Source organism: Salmo salar, chromosome 16 (assembly GCF_965601325.2).
Source record: "Salmo salar chromosome 16, fSalSal1, whole genome shotgun sequence".
NCBI classification, from domain to species: Eukaryota; Metazoa; Chordata; class Actinopteri; order Salmoniformes; family Salmonidae; genus Salmo; species Salmo salar.
Window position 1 is genome coordinate 64244736 of NC_138306.1, and position 19745 is coordinate 64264480.

The 19745-nt window shown below is 40.1% G+C and overlaps 1 protein-coding gene across 3 annotated transcripts in view; it reads left to right on the forward strand.

The window, feature by feature from the left end:
* LOC106574323 (ATP-binding cassette sub-family B member 6) overlaps positions 1-19691 on the forward strand; it is a 42264-nt gene extending 22573 nt beyond the window's left edge. For 2 of the 3 annotated variants that reach the window (XM_014150165.3, XM_045697560.2), the window contains exons 11-20: positions 7205-7281; positions 7533-7596; positions 8033-8118; positions 9539-9596; positions 10265-10369; positions 10543-10717; positions 15918-16030; positions 16699-16793; positions 17089-17157; positions 17427-19691. In XM_014150165.3, the coding sequence (XP_014005640.2) occupies positions 7205-7281; positions 7533-7596; positions 8033-8118; positions 9539-9596; positions 10265-10369; positions 10543-10717; positions 15918-16030; positions 16699-16793; positions 17089-17157; positions 17427-17586 (1002 nt within the window). In that variant the 3' untranslated portion in view covers positions 17587-19691. Of the gene's footprint in view, positions 1-7204; positions 7282-7532; positions 7597-8032; positions 8119-9538; positions 9597-10264; positions 10370-10542; positions 10718-15917; positions 16031-16698; positions 16794-17088; positions 17162-17426 lie in introns of those variants that run through there. The other variant, XM_082962814.1, reaches the window with a different exon arrangement.
* The last annotated feature ends 54 nt before the right edge of the window (positions 19692-19745 follow it).

Below are 19745 nucleotides of genomic sequence, written 5' to 3' on the forward strand. Positions count from 1 at the left end.
AGAAAGGCCTCTTTAGTGTCCTACGTTTTCATAACGGTGACCTTAATTGCCTACCGTCTGTAAGCTGTTAGTGTCTTAACGACCGTTCCACAGGTGCATGTTCATTAATTGTTTATGGTTCATTGAACAAGCATGGGAAACAGTGTTTAAACCCTTCACAATGAAGATCTGTGAAGTTATTTGGATTTTTACGAATTATCTTTGAAAGACAGGGTCCTGAAAATGGGATGTTTTTTTGTTGTTGCTGAGTTTATAATACTTAACATCCTATTTGGACCATGATTCTTCCTAACAATGAGTAAGACATGAGGAATCCAATGAAATGATCAAAAGCCACACACGGACCCCCCACACCACACGCCAACAACCAGTATCAGTTCTCAATGTCTGACAAATAGTATGGAGCTGTGGCTTGGAGTATTGCTTCTTCATTCAATGTAATGTATTCCCTGTGATTCAGGTGATTACATTTTTTTTTTTCTGTTCAGAGAAATTTGTTATTTTAGTTGATTGCATTATTTACAATAAATTAGTGTGAGAGTTCCAGGCTTTGCAGCTGTTCCTGCTACTGCCACAACCTTTTATCCATTTTGCTGTAAATTTAAATAAATTGTGTGGTCATCCTCACAATTTAAGCCAGTCCTCCATGAAAGCAATTTAGTGTGTCCTTCTCTTAAGCTTAATATGTGTCCAGTAAACACATCTTCTGTGTGTGGTTTATTCCCTTCAAAAAAGGTTAGTTGGACCATTCCAGGTGTGAACAAGCAAACCATTAGGCTACATCCATTGTAATGGTTTCAATATTATGGCCTTTAATGCTTAAAGTCCCAAATATAGTGTTTGCAATGGTATTGGGTTGGGCTGGGTTTAATGGTCATTGTCACTAAACACACTACCTATAGAGATGTTTTCTAATAATTATATTGAAAAACATACGACTGCCATGCAAGGGTTTATAATTGTATTATTTTGTTAGGGTCGACTGCCATGCAATGGTTTATAACTTTATTATTTTGTTAGGGTTGTCACATTTTAGTCTGCCCATTTCTCCGTTATTTGCTTGAAGGAAAAGTCTTCATATGAGAATTGCGCCATACATTTTTTGTACTATTCAAGAAGAGTTGGGTTAAAGCATTCGGTTACCATGAGAAGGACAAACTGATTTGCTTTCATGGAGGACTCTTTTGACCACACAATTATGACTAGTTTCAGGAAACTAGGTGTATGTTGCACGTCACTACTTCACAGGAGCGCCATTTCAACGTAACGTTTGTTTTTAAATCAAAAGGCATTTGTTTTGGCAGAAATGCCTTCTGGAACATGTGAACTTCCATGTGCCTTAATAACAAACTTGTATGCCATCAGTAAATACAAATAAAATTGTTAAATTACGAGCCTAGTTGGTTTAGCCATGGAAAAAGTCAGCAACCTTCCTGCTAGCCATGATTGGCTGAGATAATGAGCTGGCTGGAAATGCTGAGAGAGGAGAGAAGATTGGTCTCTCATGTAGCGCTATAATTTGAGCTGGACAGTATATGTAGGTAATCCTTTCTAACGCTGCTTTTTTGAAAGATATATATCATGGAGTAGACCTGCATAATTGTTGCTCTCCACTTTCTGGAGGACTGAGTTTTGATATCTGTGAAATTAGAGTATGATAGATAAGGAGAAAATTCTGGCGTTTGATTGCAAATATGCAGACGGGATCGAAAAGAGAACACAGAAGGCTTTTTTTCTTTGCTACTTTAGGTTGAAAATACATTTTCCATCATGAGCGAAAATACTTTATTTTCTACCTAAAGTGGCAAAGAAAATATTCTGATCAATTTATTAAACACGAGACCAGCTAAATTTATAAATGGTGTGGCAGTAGCAGGAACAGCGGCATCTAGTGGGGAAAAACATGGTACTTTTACAGATTTGTGGTAAATAACGCAGACGACTTCAATGCCAAATTTGACTTTATACTGGTTGGGGTGGGATTGGCGTGAGGTCTGTGGGTGGCTTTTGACAATTTTATTGGATTCCTCAGGTCTGACTCAGTGGTAGGAAGAAGTTTGGTCCAAATCGAATGTTGGGTAGGGGAGAGTGGGGTAAGTTGTGCCTAAGGCAGTGGTTCCCAAATTAGGGGTCGCCTGATATTAAAATGGGGTCGTGGGATATCCTGAAAAAAAACCTAATATATACAAAACTATATATGCCTCCGGAAAGTATTCAGACCCCTTGACTTTTTCCTAATTTTGTTAGGTTACAGCCTTATTCTAAAATGGATTAAAAAATATATATATATCCTCAGCAATCTACACAGAATAACCCAAAAATGATTTATTTTCTACCTAAAGTTGCAAACAGGTGCATCCTGTTTCCATTGATCATCCTTGATGTTTCTCCAACTTGATTGGAGTCCAACTGTGGTAAATTCAATTTACTGGACATGATTTGGAAAGCCACACACCTGTCTATTTTTTTTATTGAACTTTTATTTACCTAGGCAAGTCAGTTAAGAACAAATTCTTATTTACAATGACGGCCTACCCCAGCCAAACCCTAACCCGGATGACGCTGTGCCAATTGTGCGCAGCCCTATGGGACTCCCAAACATGGCCGGTTGTGATATAGCCTGGAATAGAACCAGGATCTGTAGTGACGCTGCGCCACTTGGGAGCCCCCAATATATGTGTGTGTGTAATATATATATATATATATATATATACACACACACATATATACACACACACACACACACATACATACATATATTATATATATATACATATATTATATATAAATATATATATATATTATATATAAATATATATATATATACGTATATTATATATAAATATATATTTATATATATATATAATAATATATATATATATATATTTATATATATATATAATATATATATATTTATATATAATATATGTATATATATATAATATATGTATATATATATAATATATATATATATATGTGTATGTATATGTATGTATGTATGTATGTATGTATGTATGTATGTATGTATGTATGTATGTATGTATGTATGTATGTATGTATCTATGTATGTATGTATGTATGTATGTATGTATGTATGTATGTATGTATGTATGTATGTATGTATGTATGTATGTATGTATGTATGTATGTATGTATGTATGTATGTATGTATGTATGTATGTATGTATGTATGTATGTATGTATGTATGTATGTATGTATGTATGTATGTATGTATGTATGTGTGTGTGTGTGTGTGTGTGTGTGTGTGTGTGTGTGTGTGTGTGTGTGTGTGTGTGTGTGTGTGTGTGTGTGTGTGTATATAAGGTCCCACGGTTGACAGTGCATGTCTGAGCAAAAAACAAGCCATCAGGTCGAAGGAATTGTCCGTAGAGCTCCGAGATTGTGTCGAGGCACAGATCTGGGGAAGGGCACCAAAAAATCTCTGCAGCATTGAAGGTCCCTAAGAACACAGTGGCCTCCATTATTCTTTAATGGAAGAAGTTTGGAACCACCAAGACTCTTCCTGGAGCTGGCCGCCCGACCAAACTGAGCAATCGGGGGAGAAGGGTCTTGGTCAGGGAGGTGACCAAGAACCCGATGGTCACTCTGACAGAGTTCCTCTGTGGAGATGGGAGAACCTCCCAGAAGGACAACCATCTCTGCAGCACTCCACCAATCAGGCCTTTATGGTAGAGTGGCCAGACAGAAGCCACTCCTCAGTAAAAAACACATGACAGTCCGCTTGGAGTTTGCCAAAAGGCACCTGAAGACTCTGACTATGAATGCCAAGCGTCATGTCTGGAGGAGACCTGACACCATCCCTATGGTGACGCATGGTGGTGGCAGCATCATGCTGTGGGGATGTTTTCAAGGGCCGAAACTTGGACACTAGTCAGGATCGAGGGAAAGTTGAACGGAGCAAAGTACAGAGAGATCCTTGATGAAAAACAGCTCAGGACCTCAGACTGGGGTGAAGCTTCACCTTCCAGCAGGACAACTACCCTAAGCACGCAGCCAAGACAACGCAGGAGTGGCTTCGGGACAAGTCTCTGAATGTCCTTGAGTGGCCCAGCCAGAGCCCGAACTTGAACCTGATCGAACATCTCTGGAGAGACCTGAAAATAGCTGTGCAGCAACGCTCCCCATCCAACCTCACAGAGCTTGAGAGGCTCAGCAGAGAAGAATGGGAGAAATTTCCCAAATACAGGTGGGCCAATCTTGTAGCGTCATACCCAAGAAGACTTGATTCTGTCATCTCTGCCAAAGGTGCTTCAACAAAGTACTGAGTAAAGGGTCTGAATACTTATGTAAATGTGATATTTCATTAGCAAACATTTTCCCCAAAAAAATGTTTTGCTTTGTCATTATATAATATATTTTCCACATTTGTTACATTATAGCCTTATTCTAAAATGTATTACATTGATGAGGAGGAAAAACAATCTACACACAATACCCCATAATAACAAAGCAAAAACTGTTTTTTTAGGAAATGTATATAAAAAAATTAAATGATACCACATTTACATATTCAGACCCTTTACTCAGTACTTTGTTTCCCAGAAGAGTGGCGGCTGTTATAGCAGCAAAGAGTGTCCACCTACTTTTGGTCATGTAGTGTGAGCACTGTAGAAATCTTTGTTAGAAATAATGGTATATTTCCCTTGACATTGCGATGCTGAATGTAAAAAATGTCTCAACATACCCCACTGCTATATTTGTTGAATATTATGTGAATCCTAAAAATTAAAAGGGCATATTTGGGTGCAATGAATTATCTTAATTTCTCAGAGATTAAAATATAACAAAATAATTTTACAGGAATGCAAATCTTATCTGTTTCTAACTACAAAAGCAATTTCTGAAAAATCTGAGATGGTGAGCCAGGAAAAACTGTAAAACTGGTTTGGTTTTTGTTAAACAGACACTTTCAGGATGAGAAACCATTTAAAAGGGGGAGTTCAGTATTTTACAACTTCATGTTTGTAGCGTGGTTCGTTCTGCGTTGTGTACTTTTACAACTGGAATTATGATGGTTGAATCATGTTTATTGGTCCTGCACACGAAGAGACAACACACAATATGTTAGCCCTCGGTGCAGTCACAGCTCTCGGGCACCTTGCTAGCTGAAGGTCCGGCCAAAAGAGAACGATAAAAGGGTCCGTAAGTACGGATAACCCGCGATGGACCAAACCAAAATATACAAACTTTTACAATTAGGTGTATTTACAATATAGATATCAAAAAATGTTTGTACACCGAAAAATAACATTAACTATGCTGCTGTAATTAAATAAAGAAAACACATTGAATTATTATTATTGTTATTAACTTATTAACATCCCCTCTTGACCTGGCCTACTTGAACTGTCCTTGCGTGCAACTTGATGCATAATCTAGGGGAACAACATCACTCTACTACATTCACCCCCACTGTTTTACACTAGATTATAGGCACAAAACAAAACACATTACCTCGAAGGTAACAAAGCAAAGAAAGAAAAAAAAAAATTCACACCCACAGAGCGACGGAGTAACCCAGTGTAGTCCCTTAAATCTAGACCCACAAATGGTCGATCAGCTGGAAAGCTATCCCGCGAAGGATTAGGAAAAATAAGAGGTAGCTAATCCCTTATTCAACCGTATACAAAAAAAGCCAAATACATTTTATGCTGATGAACTACACACAAAGTTACATGAATTGTCAAAAATATTAGACCAACCCACAAATCACTCTAAGACCCAGTTAGATTACCATATACACCCAAAAAAATGAAAAGGTAGGCAATATCCTACCGTCACTGAGAAACCAAGAACGGTTTCATTTCCTGTGTAGACATAGTTTGGATTAACCTATTCACTGGCTTAATAAATCTACCTAGTCTAGTCCGAACACCCTCACCCAAAAACCTAGCAGGAATGTCACGGACAGCACTAACCGTGCTCAGAGGTCTAACCTCAGGTTGGGAAATACTACAACTCGGCCTATCCGGAGCCAGCACACTTTCAGTTACAGACTCAACACTAGTAGTGTCAGACGACTGATCAGAATCCTGGTAGATTGCCACAGACCACACTGACAAAGCATCTTCAACCAAGTTAACAACATCTGTTACAGCACCATCCCCACTGAATGGAGTTTCGCCATCAGAACTCTTGTAGGCTTTGGGGGTCTCTCTCTGGTCCACTTCTACTGAGCACACCTCACTCAAGGGGACGTCATATGGCCGTTCCACTTCACTTCCATCAACTGGGACTACACCATCCTCTTGGAATATCCTCCCAGAAGACTCAGGAAGGCTTGCTACCCAGTGGGCCTAGATACTCATTTTGTTACCTTTTTCATACTATTGAGCCATTCTAAAACAAACTGCTGGCTCTTTTCACATTGTGCTTTTCAGCATGGTTCCAGCAACTACGGTGAATGTCTGGAGGCATAACCAGGCCACTGCAGCTTGGTTTGGCTCAGTAGTGCGAAAAGCTCAACAGCCTGACCTGAATTGCATGAATTTTTAACCTTTGACCCCAAATGTCATTTATTTCACCTCTTTCATATGAGCCCACATGTTTTGTATCGACATTTTCGGGATCCCCCTCAATGAAGGTTTCCTCTTCGGAGAGAGCAAAACCAAAAATCATTTTTGGTCGTACGCGAAAACTTTTCATATTTTATCGAGCCTGAATGAATTCCGAACGCACTGATGTCAAATTTATAACCGTCGCTTATAATGTCAACATTTAGCGTCGTTTCTCACCGGTCCACAACTTTTGACGTTCTCTCAACTTTTTAGTTCCCAATGGATTTCTGAAAAAAAACCTATGCACGGCGATAGGCTGTCCTCTCAAACGAGAAAGGCCGAAAGAAAATTTCAATTCCGACACTCGCTCAACATTTTATTCATATTTTAATAGATTTTCTACTAGATTCTAAAACTTCATTGTACTCTAATAAGGAAATTATTCTTGCTGCTTGCCTTGCAGACAAACAAAATCAATACAAATGCAAAACATAGACGTATTGCATCACTACAAGGCCAAGCAGCCTTGCTATGTTTTCATGCTTGAAAAATGCATGTTTGAAAAAGGTTTTGCAAAAAACAAAATCCTATAACACTGAGTGATGTTACATGTTTTTCTTAATAGAAAATGTGGTGTGTGAAGTGTTATGATACATTTAACCAGGTTAGTGCCCTCTATCCCCAGCTTGGAGACTTTATCCTCTTTGGCACCTACATCATCCAGCTCTACACCCCTCTCAACTGGTTTGGAACCTACTACAGGTGAGAGGTGTTATGGGCTGAGTTTCAATTCTACTTCCTTACATCCTTCCCTAGTCTCCTTTATGTCTATCACTTATAGCTAAAAGCATATTGCTTCACCTGTCATGTGTTACTAGATCAGGAAAGACACAAGCAAATGAAGCTAGAATATTGAGACAGATCTATGAAAGGCATCATGTATTACAGTAGCCATACAGTACCCATAATGAAAAACGGGCTCTGTATAATACATTGGTCTTCATCCTCCACAGAATTATCCAGAAGTCCTTCATCGACATGGAGAGCATGTTTAAGCTCTTCTCCGAGGAAGAGGAGGTAATTTTGAAATTTGTTGTCGATGACTAATGTTGATGATGACCAATCTCTCATGGGAAGATTATGCGTGTTAACCGAGAGATTGGGATGCGTAGGATAACGAGCAGTAGTAGTTCCAGTGTTTGGTTTTTCGACACTGGTTATTTGGACAAATGACGATTTCGCAGGTCTTAGCATCTTTCGAATTTCAGAAGTGGGATAGACTTTCTGCCCGTAACTTGCGAACAGAGAGAGTGGAGCTCCTTGTTCCGGTTCCACTCCTTGTTCTAGCAATTAATTTCTTCTCTTAACATGTGTGGACCCAGAACTTAATTGAGCAGCTGACCAATTACGCGAGACTCAATGACCAGCATTTTGGTGTCTGTCAGGATTTCTTTGCACTGCGTTATGGGAAATAGTTTTTTGGTCAAATAGATTTACTTTGATTTCCCTTCAGGTGAAGGACGTGGTGAATGCAGGGAACCTTCTCTATAAACTGGGAAAAGTGGAGTTTGAGAATGTGTACTTTAGCTACATTGACGGGTAAGTCCTCGCTTAGATCACTTAGATGTATTTTTAGGTGTTCTTTGGACTAATGATCCAGCACCTCTCAATTTTGTGCAGTTTCGTTCTGGTGTTGTGCTGAAAAGCTCCCCCCTGCATTCAATTCTTCATTGCTGTGACTTGCTTGCTAGTTGAGATTTCTGATCATGTTAGGCTGCGTTTCATTAAATTCTTTGGTCGGTTTGATTGCGGGGGAGGCACTAGTAATGTCTGCAGTTTTCGGTTTGGCTATTTGTTTCAAGTTTATTAGTCTATAAATATATCTCTTTGCCAAAATTCATCATCTCTCCCTTAATCAACTAGTAGTTGTTCTGAAATGTTTATTGCTTGCCTACATTTTACTCCCTCCTCTGTTTAATATAACACACATACATGAATTATTCATTTTGGTTGCCTAGCCTGACATGAAGTTTCTTCTATAGAAAGTATGTGACTCTGATGTGTGCCACAGAAAGTATTTGAATCTAGCCACAAACATAAAGAAATTTAGGACTATAATTTCCTCATATTTTACAATTTGTGTCACTCCACACACCTACGCCAACTGGTGGCCTGTGGGCTGAATAAGGTTTTATTTGGCCCCCCATGTTTTATGAGCAAAAAATACACATTTTTGAGTGAATTTTTATTGTTGGACATAAAAGATAAAAAACTCAGAGTAATCCACTCCAAGTGATTTTAATTTAAGACATTTGTTCCAAAGTATTCCCACGCATAATAGAGATGTGATCGTATACAAACGCAATCAAGGTTTGAAATGATTTTGTTTTAGTCAAACATTATGTCCGTTTGGGCTTCTTGCGGTCAATTTGCAGTCTACAAATGATTTGTAATTATGTTCTGGCCCCCCGACCATCCGCTTAAGAAAAAATCGGCCCGCGGCTGAATCTAGTTGATGATCCCTGGTCTAGGCTATTGATGGATTCAATACAAGGTCGTTTTTATTGATCTCAGATTCTCTTTGTCAGTGTCAAAGTAGAATATCATTTCAATCATTTGTAACGTATTAAATAAGATTCTGCTAAAGTCCCCAGTCATCTAAAATTATGTAGAATTGCAAGAAATGTGTTTATGAAAGGCAACAAAAAATCCCAGACCCTAAACTTAAAAAATAATAATCCCCATGTGTGCAACTTCTTCAAGCGCCGCTATATGCATGCAATTCTTAATTATAAAGGTGATTTTCTTTTTTTTCCATGTGTTCCGGTCCCTAAGAGCCCCCCCAGGTCACCCTCCCTCTCGGCTCACTTTTTGTTCCGGCACCTCCCAATTTCCAAATTAACCACTAGCCATACACAGTTAATGATTCAGAAACAGTTTGATGAATAATCATAGTTGTGGTTGTTCCAGTGTTCTCCTTTGATTACATATATTTTTTGTGCTTCTGTGTTTTTTTAAGGAAGGAGATTCTTAAGGACGTATCATTCACTGTGCAGCCAGGCCATACTGTTGCATTGGTAAGATTGGATTCCAAGCATAATCCAGAGGTTAAAGAGCGGCCTTTAAAAAACAACAAATCCCTTTGAAAATGGCCTATGTGGCATCGATATGAGTCAGAAATAGTTATTCTATTGTCAAAATTGACTACAAAGTGTGCGACGTTCATTTGCCCACTAACATGGGGTGAACAGCTGTGGTGATTGCTCTCTATCCAATAGCATAGACAGTGAGACAGACCTGCCCAGCAGCTCTGACTTTGTTTACATAAGACAACACCTCACACATATTTTTTTTTTACTTACGCAATACTGCACCAAACACCTTAGATGTAAAATTGCTCCACTAAAACATCAGCAAAAAACAGCTAAATTAATTACAGATTTGTTGCATTATCTTAGATTCATTCTTGGGATTTTGAGGACGCGAAATAGGCTTCTGCATCTGCAGTGTCTCATGGGGGACAAACATCATTAACCAAACGCGGAATCGGTCAGGAAACACACTTTCGAGACTGAAATCTCGTTTTCATGCCAATCAGCGTGTTCAGTGGCTCTTAAAGCAAGTAATACTAGACTTCGGTCTTGAAGAGTGGTTAATTTCTCTCTTTTTCTCAACAGTTGTGATGGTTTTGATCTGTCGATTGTTCTCGCTTCTCAACTGTCTGTTTGTGTGTGGACGCCCCTAGGTTGGCCAGTCAGGGTGCGGTAAGAGCACCCTCCTTCGCCTGCTCTTTCGTTTCTATGACGTTCAAGGGGGATGCATCCGCATCGATGGCCAGGACATCTCTAAGGTGAGTAATTTGCCCAGTTGCAAGAAAATAGTTCCCAGGCAATCTGTCTTGTGATCACATATAACATTTTGTTTTCAATGCGCTTTGGTGGTTTTACATGTCCAGGTAGTGCCTCCCCGTTTCACCCTTTTACTGCTTAAGTGTCATCTGAGACTCTTCATTTCTGGGTGCAGGTGAAGCAGGGGTCTCTGCGTGCCCACATCGGCGTGGTGCCCCAGGACACAGTCCTCTTCAACGATAACATCCGCGATAACATCCGCTACGGACGCATCTCTGCCAGCGACCACGAAGTGGAGGCGGCGGCCATCGCCGCAGACATCCACAAGAAGATCCAGACGTTCCCAGAAGGTACGGAAATACCACGGTCTCTTTTGACGGTTTCTTGAACACCAATTTAAGCCAGCAGCATACCACCCTGCATCCCACTGCTAGCTTGCTTCGGAAGCTAAGCAGGGCCAGATGGGAGATCCAATGGTGTTGGAGGGCCAGTAGGAGGCACTCTTTCCTCCGGTCTAAAAAAAGATCCCAATGCCCCATGGCAGAGATTGGGAACATTGCCCTGTGTAGGGTACCGTCTTTCGGATGGGTCGTTAAACGGATGTCCTGACTCTCTCTGGTCACTAAAGATCCCATGGCACTTATCGTAAGAGTTAAGGCTGAGTGATATTGCCAAAAAAATCATATCTACTTTTTTTTCAAACTTATGGGTGATTCACAATAAATACACTACATGGCCAAAAGTATGTAGACATCCCTTCAAATGAGTGGATTCAGGTATTTCAGCCACACTCGTTGCTGACAGGTATAAAATCAAGCACACCGCCATGCAATCTCCATAGACAAACATTGGCAGCAGAATGGTCCATACTGAAGAGCTCAGTGACTTTCAATGTGGCATCGTCATAGGATGCCACCAGTGGTGGAAAAAGTACCCAATTTTCATACTTGAGTAAAAGTATAGATACCTAACTGATAGGGGGCAGTATTTTCACGGCCGGATGAAAAACGTACCCAAATTAAACTGGTTACTACTCTGGCCCAGAAACTAGAATATGCATATTATTAGTAGATTTGGATAGAAAACACTCTGAAGTTTCTAAAAATGTTTGGATGGTGTCTGTGAGTGTAACAGAACTCATATGGCAGGCAAAAACTTGAGAAGAATTCAACCAGGAAGTGGGATATCTGAGAATTGTAGTTCTTCTTTCTAATCCCTATCGAAACTACAGTGTCTGTGGGGTCACGTTGCACTTCCTAAGGCTTCCATTGGCTGTCAAAAGCCTTCAGAAAGTTTTTTCATCGTTGTCCTGTAACCGGGCAGAGAATAGGAGCTCAGTCAATGAGTGGACTGCCTATGGACAAAGGGATTGGTGATGCACGATCCCGCGAGCACGCCTTTCCTTATTTTTCTTCTGGAATGAATACGCTATTGTCCGGTTGGAATATTATCGCATTTTTACGTTAAAAATACCATAAAGATTGATTGTAAACAACGTTTGACATGCTTCTAAGAACAGTAATGGAATATTTTGACTTTTTGTGTCTCAAATTACGCTCGCGCATTATGCCTTTAGATAGTGACCTGAACGCACGAACAAAACGGAGGTATTTGGACATAAATATGGATTATTTCAAACAAAAACAACATTTCTTGTGGAAGTAGCAGTCCTGGGAGTGCATTTTGACGAAGATCAGCAAAGGTAAGAGAATATTTATAATACTAATTCTGAGTTTAGGTGATCCCAGAACTTGGTGGGTGTCTGTATAGCTTGCTTTGATGGCAAGCTATGTACTCAGAATATTGAAAAATGTGCTTTCGCCGAAAAGCTATTTTAAAATCACAGCGGTTGCATCAAGGAGTACTGTATCTGTAATTCTTAAAATAATTGTTATGTATTTTGTCAACGTTTATGATGAGTATTTTTGTAAATTGATGTGGTCATTCACCGGACGTCTTTGGTGGGAATACATTATCTGAACATCACGCGCCAATGTAAAATGCTGTTTTTGGATATAAATATGAACTTTATCGAACAAAACATACATGTATTGTGTAACATGATGTCCTAGGAGTGTCATCTGATGAAGATCGTCAAAGGTTAGTGCTTCATTTAGCTGTGTTTTGGGTTTTTGTGACATATCTCCTTGCTTGGAAAATGGCTGTGTGGTTATTTTTGTCTATGTACTCTACTAACATAATCTAATGTTTTGCTTTCGCTGTAAAGCCTTTTTGAAATCGGACAATGTGGTTACATTAAGGAGAAGTGTATCTTTAAAATGGTGTAAAATAGTCATATGTTTGAGAAATTGAAAATATTAGATTTTTGTTGTTTTGAATTTCGCGCCATGCTATTTTGTCAAACGATCCCGTTAACGGGATCCTATCTCGAAGGGGTCACTAAGAGGTTATTAATAGAAAGTTACTCAAGTAAAAGTGAAAGTCAGCCAGTAAAATACTACTTGAGTAAAATTCGAAAAGTATTTGGTTTTAAATATACTTAAGTATCAAAAGTAAATGTAATTGCTAAAATATACTTAAGTATCAAAAGTACAAGTATAAATCATTTCAAATTCCTTATATTAAGCAAAGCAGACGGCACCATTTTCTGTATGGATAGCCAGGGGCACACTCCAACACTCAGACCTTATTTACAAAAGATGCATTTATGTTTAGTGAGTCCGCCAGGCCAGAGGCAGTAGGGATGACCACGTGTTCTCTTGATAAGTGTGTGAATTTGACAATTTTCCTGTCCTGCTAAGCATTCAAAATGTAATGAGTACTTTTGGTTGTCAGGGAAAATGTATGGAGTAAAAAGTACAATATTTTCTTTAGGAATGTGTCGTGAAGTAAAAGTTCTCAAAAATAGAAATAGTAAAGTACAGATACTCCAAAAAACGACTTAAGTAGTACTTTAAAGTATTTTTACTTAAGTACTTTCTACCACTGGATACCACCTTTCCAACAAGTCAGTTGGTCACATTTCTGCCCTGCTAGAGCTGCACCGGTAAACTGTAAGTGCTGTTATTGTGAAGTGGAAACGTCTAGGAGCAACAATGGCTCAGCCGCGAAGTGGTTAGACCACACAAGCTCACAGAACTGGACCGCCAAATGATGAAAGTGCGTAGTGCGTAAAAATGGTCTGTCCTCGGTTGCATCACTCACAATGGAGTTCCAAACAGCCTCTGGAAGCAATGTCAGTACAATAACTGTTCGTCGAGAGCTTCATGAATGGGATCCATGGCTGAACAGCTGCACACAAAGCCTAAGATCACCATGCGCAATGCCAAGCGTCAGCTGGAGTAGTGTAAAGCCCACCGCCGATGGCCTCTAGAGCAGTGGAAACACGTTCTCTGAAATGATGAATCACGCTTTACCATCTGGCAGTCCGATGGACAATTGGTGGAGGAGGAATAACAGTCTGGGGCTGTTTTTCATGGTTCGGGTTAGGCCCCTAAGTTCCAGTGACGGGAAATCTTAACATTACAATGACATTGTAGACGATTCTGTTCTTCCAACTTTGTGACAACAGTTTGGGGAAGGTCCTTTCCTGTTTCAGCATGGCAATGCCCCCTTGCACAAACTGAGCTCCATACAGAAATGCGTTGTCGAGATCAGTGTGGAAGAACTTGACTGGCCTGCACAGAGCCTTGACCCAACCCCATCAAACACCTTTGGGATGAATTGGAAAGCCAACTGCGAGCCGGGCTTCATCGCCCAACATCAGTGTCGACCTCACTAATGCTCTTGTGGCTGAATGGAAGCAGGTCCCCGCAGTAATGTTCCAACATCTAGTGGAAAGCCTTCCAAGGAGAGTAGAGGCTGTTACAGCAGCAAAGGGGGGGACCAACTCCAAATGAATGCCCATGATTTTGGAATGAGATCTTCAATGAGCAGGTGTCCACATACCATTGACCATGTAGTGTATCTCGTTTTATTTTTTAACGTTTTTTTTTCTAAATAGGCGTTGTTGCACAATTAAAGCTCAATACACTGCATTTCAAACAGTCAGGAATAATGTAATGAATTATACCTAGGCTAAATATAAGCCTTCCACAACCATAAGACCCACTAATAATTATATTTATTTAATCAAATTAGTTGAACCTCCTTTTTTTGTTGTTGCAATAATCACTGATCTGGCTTTCAAGTTTGTCTATAAAAATGCCCTTTTGTAACCAGAACCATGCAAAGTGCACATCCACTAATGATGACCAACTTCTTGAAGCAGGCATTATGGGAAATTAGCACAGATCTCATAAACAATCTCTCAAGCACAAGCCTATGTGCTAGTGAGTAGCCAGATAAACTATATTTAAAGTCTAGCCAACTTGTATCAATTTGCTTTCTAACAACGTAGAACAGTTGAACTGTTATGAATATACCCTCCTGCCACCAACTGCTTGAAAAACACAGCCTGTTCACTTTGTTTAGATATTGAAATCAAGTGGCCTAACTTGATGAGAAGATGCTTATTTCTTAGAATGAGAACGAGTTGCCAATTCATTATATAAATGAATATTTTTTTATTCTCATTGCACATTTCTAAAACACCGAATAGACCTCTAGCACATAAGTCTGTGGCTAAAATGCTGCTAGCGGTACAAACTGAGCATTCATTTTCCATACTCTCGTTTTAGTAGGGTCTGCTCTGTTCTACATTTTGGGAGTTGAGACATAAAAAGGGTGTCGTTAAAAAGGTTAAGTTCTCGTGTATTACAATAAAATGTCTACGTTTTTCTGTGTCCATATGACCGCTTCTGTTGGACCAAACTTGAAACGCAAATAGCAAGTTTATCTTTTGTATTTTGTTGTTGTGAGTGGAAGGGGGAGGGACTTGCTGTCTGTGGAATGGTGCACACAACACAGAAGGAGTAAAAGAGACGTGACCAAAAAGACAGAACACTCATAAAAAAATACAATTAAAACCTTGATTCTTATGATACAGGTATTTTGGAACATTGTGCTAAAACATACATTTGAATTAATTTGATATATCGCCCAGCCCTAGTAAGAGTTTTGGTGTTAACCCCGGTGTCCTGGATAAATTCCCAATTTGGCCCTCATTTCATCATGGCAATTTAATCAGCCCCAGCTTCCAATTGGCCCATTCTTGCACCCTTCTCTCCCTTGTAACTATTCCCGAGATCGTTGCTGTAAATGAGAGTGTGTTCTCAGTCAATTTACTGGGTAAGGGTTATATAAGCCTTGTCTTGGACCGCCCAAAAAATGTCAATAGAGATTCTACATTAAGTCCAGGACGAGGTTTAATCTGTGTCTGGGAAACCAGCGCTATATGCTGCCATTATAGTTCTGGCTGTACTTAACCTGAAGTTGGCTTATGGGTGTCAATGTTGTTGTTTTAAGGGTTCCATAGGTGTTTTGTATTTACCAACCACATTTGCTGAAGCATTTTGACATGCACATCTACATTTCCTGAAACAAGTGGGGAGATTTTGCGGAGGTCACACAGTAGCTCCCAGGTGCATTGTTACTGTATGAAGTGAGTGACATTTGTGTCTGTGTTTTCTCTGTCTGTCCCCCTCCCAGGATACGACACCCAGGTGGGCGAGAGGGGTCTGAAGCTGAGCGGGGGGGAGAAGCAGAGGGTGGCTATCGCCCGGACCATCCTCAAGGCCCCTCGGATTATCCTGCTGGATGAGGTAAACTTTCAGGAAGGGCCACGGTCAATGACCGTGTTCAAATAGGTGCCCCGAGACAATGATCTTGGGTCAGTTGCATTTTTGTATTATTTTTTGGCTAAGTTTAGGATTGGGGAGGGGAAGCTGGTCCTAGATCTTTCCCTAGGGGAAACTTCACCCCGGAGCGTTCAAATACTTTAAAAACACACACTTCCTCCCTCCTCTACTTGAAGTTATCGCTGAGCTTACACAAAATGATAGGTGAAATCAACGGCTCTATCACTTAGCTTTCACCAGTCCAGCCATGTCCGATCAGATATTTCTTCAAGGACGAGAGGAAGCAAGGATGCATTCTTAACGTATTTGATGAGGGCAAATGTTTGCCCCATTTACATTTACGTCATTTAGCAGACGCTCTTATCCAGAGCGACTTACAAATTGGTGCATTCATCTTATGATATCCAGTGGAACAACCACTTTACAATAGTACATCTATATCTTTTTTTGGGGGGGGTTAGAAGGATTACTATATCCTATCCCAGGTATTCCTTAAAGAGGTGGGGTTTCCCGTGGTGCCCCGACACCACTGATCCCCCTGTCATATTGTGTTACAGTGGATTATTACAAGTTCACTGAACTTGAATATGTTATTCATGTTACTTATCTCGTAAAGTTTTCCCTCTGCACAGGCCACATCTGCTCTAGACACACAGACGGAGCGCAACATTCAGGCGTCGCTCACAAAAGTGTGCTCCAACCGGACCACCATCGTCGTGGCTCACAGGTAAGGGATGGGTCTCAGGTGGACATAAATGCATGTATAGAGGGAACCCATACATTAGGATCAGTGGAGGCTGCTGAGGGGAGGATGGCTCATAATAATGGCTGGAATGGAGCGAATGTAATGGCATCATGGTGTATTGGATACATTCCACTCCAGCCATTACCACGAGCCTGTCCTCCTCAATTAAGGTGCCAACAACCTCCTGTGATTAGGACACACACATTTCTCCCCTCTAATGCTGAGTTTATATGGTTTGGATCTGTCTTTAGTCTGATTGTGAATCGTCTGTCTTCAGGTTGTCGACCATCATCGGTGCCGATCAGATTCTTGTTCTAAGTGACGGTCAGATAGCAGAGCGAGGACGGTGAGGGAATGGTTGAAAGAGTGATTGTTCTATTGGTGCACACTCCACAAGTCTATTCCAATCAAAATATTGTTTTATGCTCTTCAAGAAACAAACATCTAAAGAATTGGACAGACCGATGTTTATGATGCTATAGTCACACTATAGTCTTGTTCTCAAAACCATACAGTGCCCATGTGGGAACATCGTGGCATAGTACATGATGATGACTTTAATGGTGATTGTGTGTCCCCATTGTAACTACATATTCTCCACTTTCTCCCTCCCAGGCATGATGAGCTGCTGGCTAAGGGAGGGTTGTACTGTGGCATGTGGATGAAGCAGCAACATGCCCAGGACTCAGACTCAGCCTCTGACACAGAAGCCAAAGACAGGAAGTCTGAGAAACTACAGCCCCCATCAGTCACTGCAGGCCACAGGAGCCACTGAGGATAGAGTGAGAGGTCAAGGATATGTAGATATTGTGAGGAGACGGACGAGGGACGCAGGGAGAGGATTAGATACCTCAAACGGCTGTTTTGCCTGCACTTTTTTAAGGTATCTGTCCATTGAGGTTCATTCGGTTAAGAGTGAAGTTAAGCCCCACCCCAACCCTCTCTGCATGTTACGGGCAAGTCTAGGGGCCAAATGTCCCCTCCCCTTCCAAAATGCGAAAGATGCGAACACCTGCAAAATCATGATTTCTCCAAGTGATCAGTGGCAAAAATCTGTGCACCTCGCTGTTGTCACATTCCACAGTCTTTTGACATACACTACGATACCAGTTCTGTTACATGCGTCTGTCCACGAGAGATTAGTCCCAAATGAACACGACCAGGACTCCGTATAGTCCGTCCTCTTGCTGTCTGAAGTCGTTTGATTGCAGCCGTCCAGAGAAGTGGCAGCAAATCCAAAGTAGACTAATCCCTACCCTTAAGCTCAGGAATAGGCAGTTTGTCAATGTCTCACAACACTTTGAATTGTTGACTAATGTTTAGGGGTAGAGAAATGTATTTGTTTTATTTACAGCATCTAGAGATAGTCTTATTGAACAAGTTCATTGTAAATTATTTATATATATTTTTTTTATTTTTTTTACTACACCCACCCACTTTTTAGCTTATGAGACGGATCATTTTTGTTAGCTATTATACAAGCAATAGACTTACATTATACTTCATAGGTGTCAAAATTTGGTTATTAGTAAAACAGATATTTAGTCTGTATTTGGTCCATTTAGCATCGAAACTGCATCAGTTTTACTCCAATCAGACTTGGGCATTATCATGTACTGTACAGTCTAGGTGTTGACTGATACATGCAAAATTAGCTGGCTGTAACTTTTATTTGTCACCAATGGTGATCAATAAGAACTAGTGGCAGTATATTAAAGAGAACAGAATCGATGGAAAAGGAAACCTTTATCTATGAATGAACTCAGAATTCTCAAACCTGTCTGTGCTGCTACCCATTTTGCATAAAGAACTACTGTCTGTATCTTTATTTTAATGGAAGAAATTAGTCTGTATTTGAATTTGTTAGTGTGGAGTTTGTCAATATCTGTTGATAATAATCACACTCCATTTACAGTATGTATTGTCATTCTGTTTCATTTATTTAAAAAGGGCCATAAGGGAAGGTCTAGCCATTTAGCTGAACTTTAGTTATTTGAGAGAGAATGGGGACTTTATATCTACGTGAAGTCCCTAGGGTTAGAGAGAGAATGGGGACTTTATATCTACGTGAAGTCCCCTGGGTTAGAGAGAGAATGGGGACTTTATATCTACGTGAAGTCCCTAGGGTTAGAGAGAGAATGGGGACTTTATATCTACGTGAAGTCCCCTGGGTTAGAGAGAGAATGGGGACTTTATATCTACGTGAAGTCCCCTGGGTTACGAGTTTGGGGTTGAATTGGAAACTGTCTGCATTAATCAAGGGGACGTGAAAATGGACATACTTACCATCCATATATTGCACAGCAGACTTCACATCATGGAACAAATAAATAGATGAATCCCAAATGCATTTGTGACTACAGAAGTAATACCAAAGAGAGAGAGTGGTTTTGATAGCAAATCATTGCTCTACAACTACAGCAGTCAATCATTTGTAGGTGTACAATATGCGCAAACTGGTGCAGTCAAATAATTTACACGAATGCACCATGAGTTGAAATGTTATGTGTCAATGAGTGACATTGACACCACAGGAGGTTGGTGGCACCTTAATTGGGGAGAACGGGCTTGTGATAATGGCTGGAGCGGAATGGTATCAAATACATCAAACTATTGTTTTCCATGTGTTTGATGCCATTCCATTTGTGCCATTACAGAAATGCAACATTTTTGTTCTGATAATAACTGCTTTGACACAATGTCAAACTTTTTTGTATGTGATTTGGGGTATAGTTTGTTTGTAGTGTGGTCTTTGCCTTTGGCACACTGCCAATGTGTGTTTGGCATCAGGCCATGCCTGGATGTCAAATACATAAATTGTTTCTTTTTTCTTTGTGTATATGTTAATAAATTGTATAATTAAAGATGTATTATGACGAAGTGGGCTCTGTTTTTACTAATTTACCATATTGCTAGCTTTATATTATTAGACAA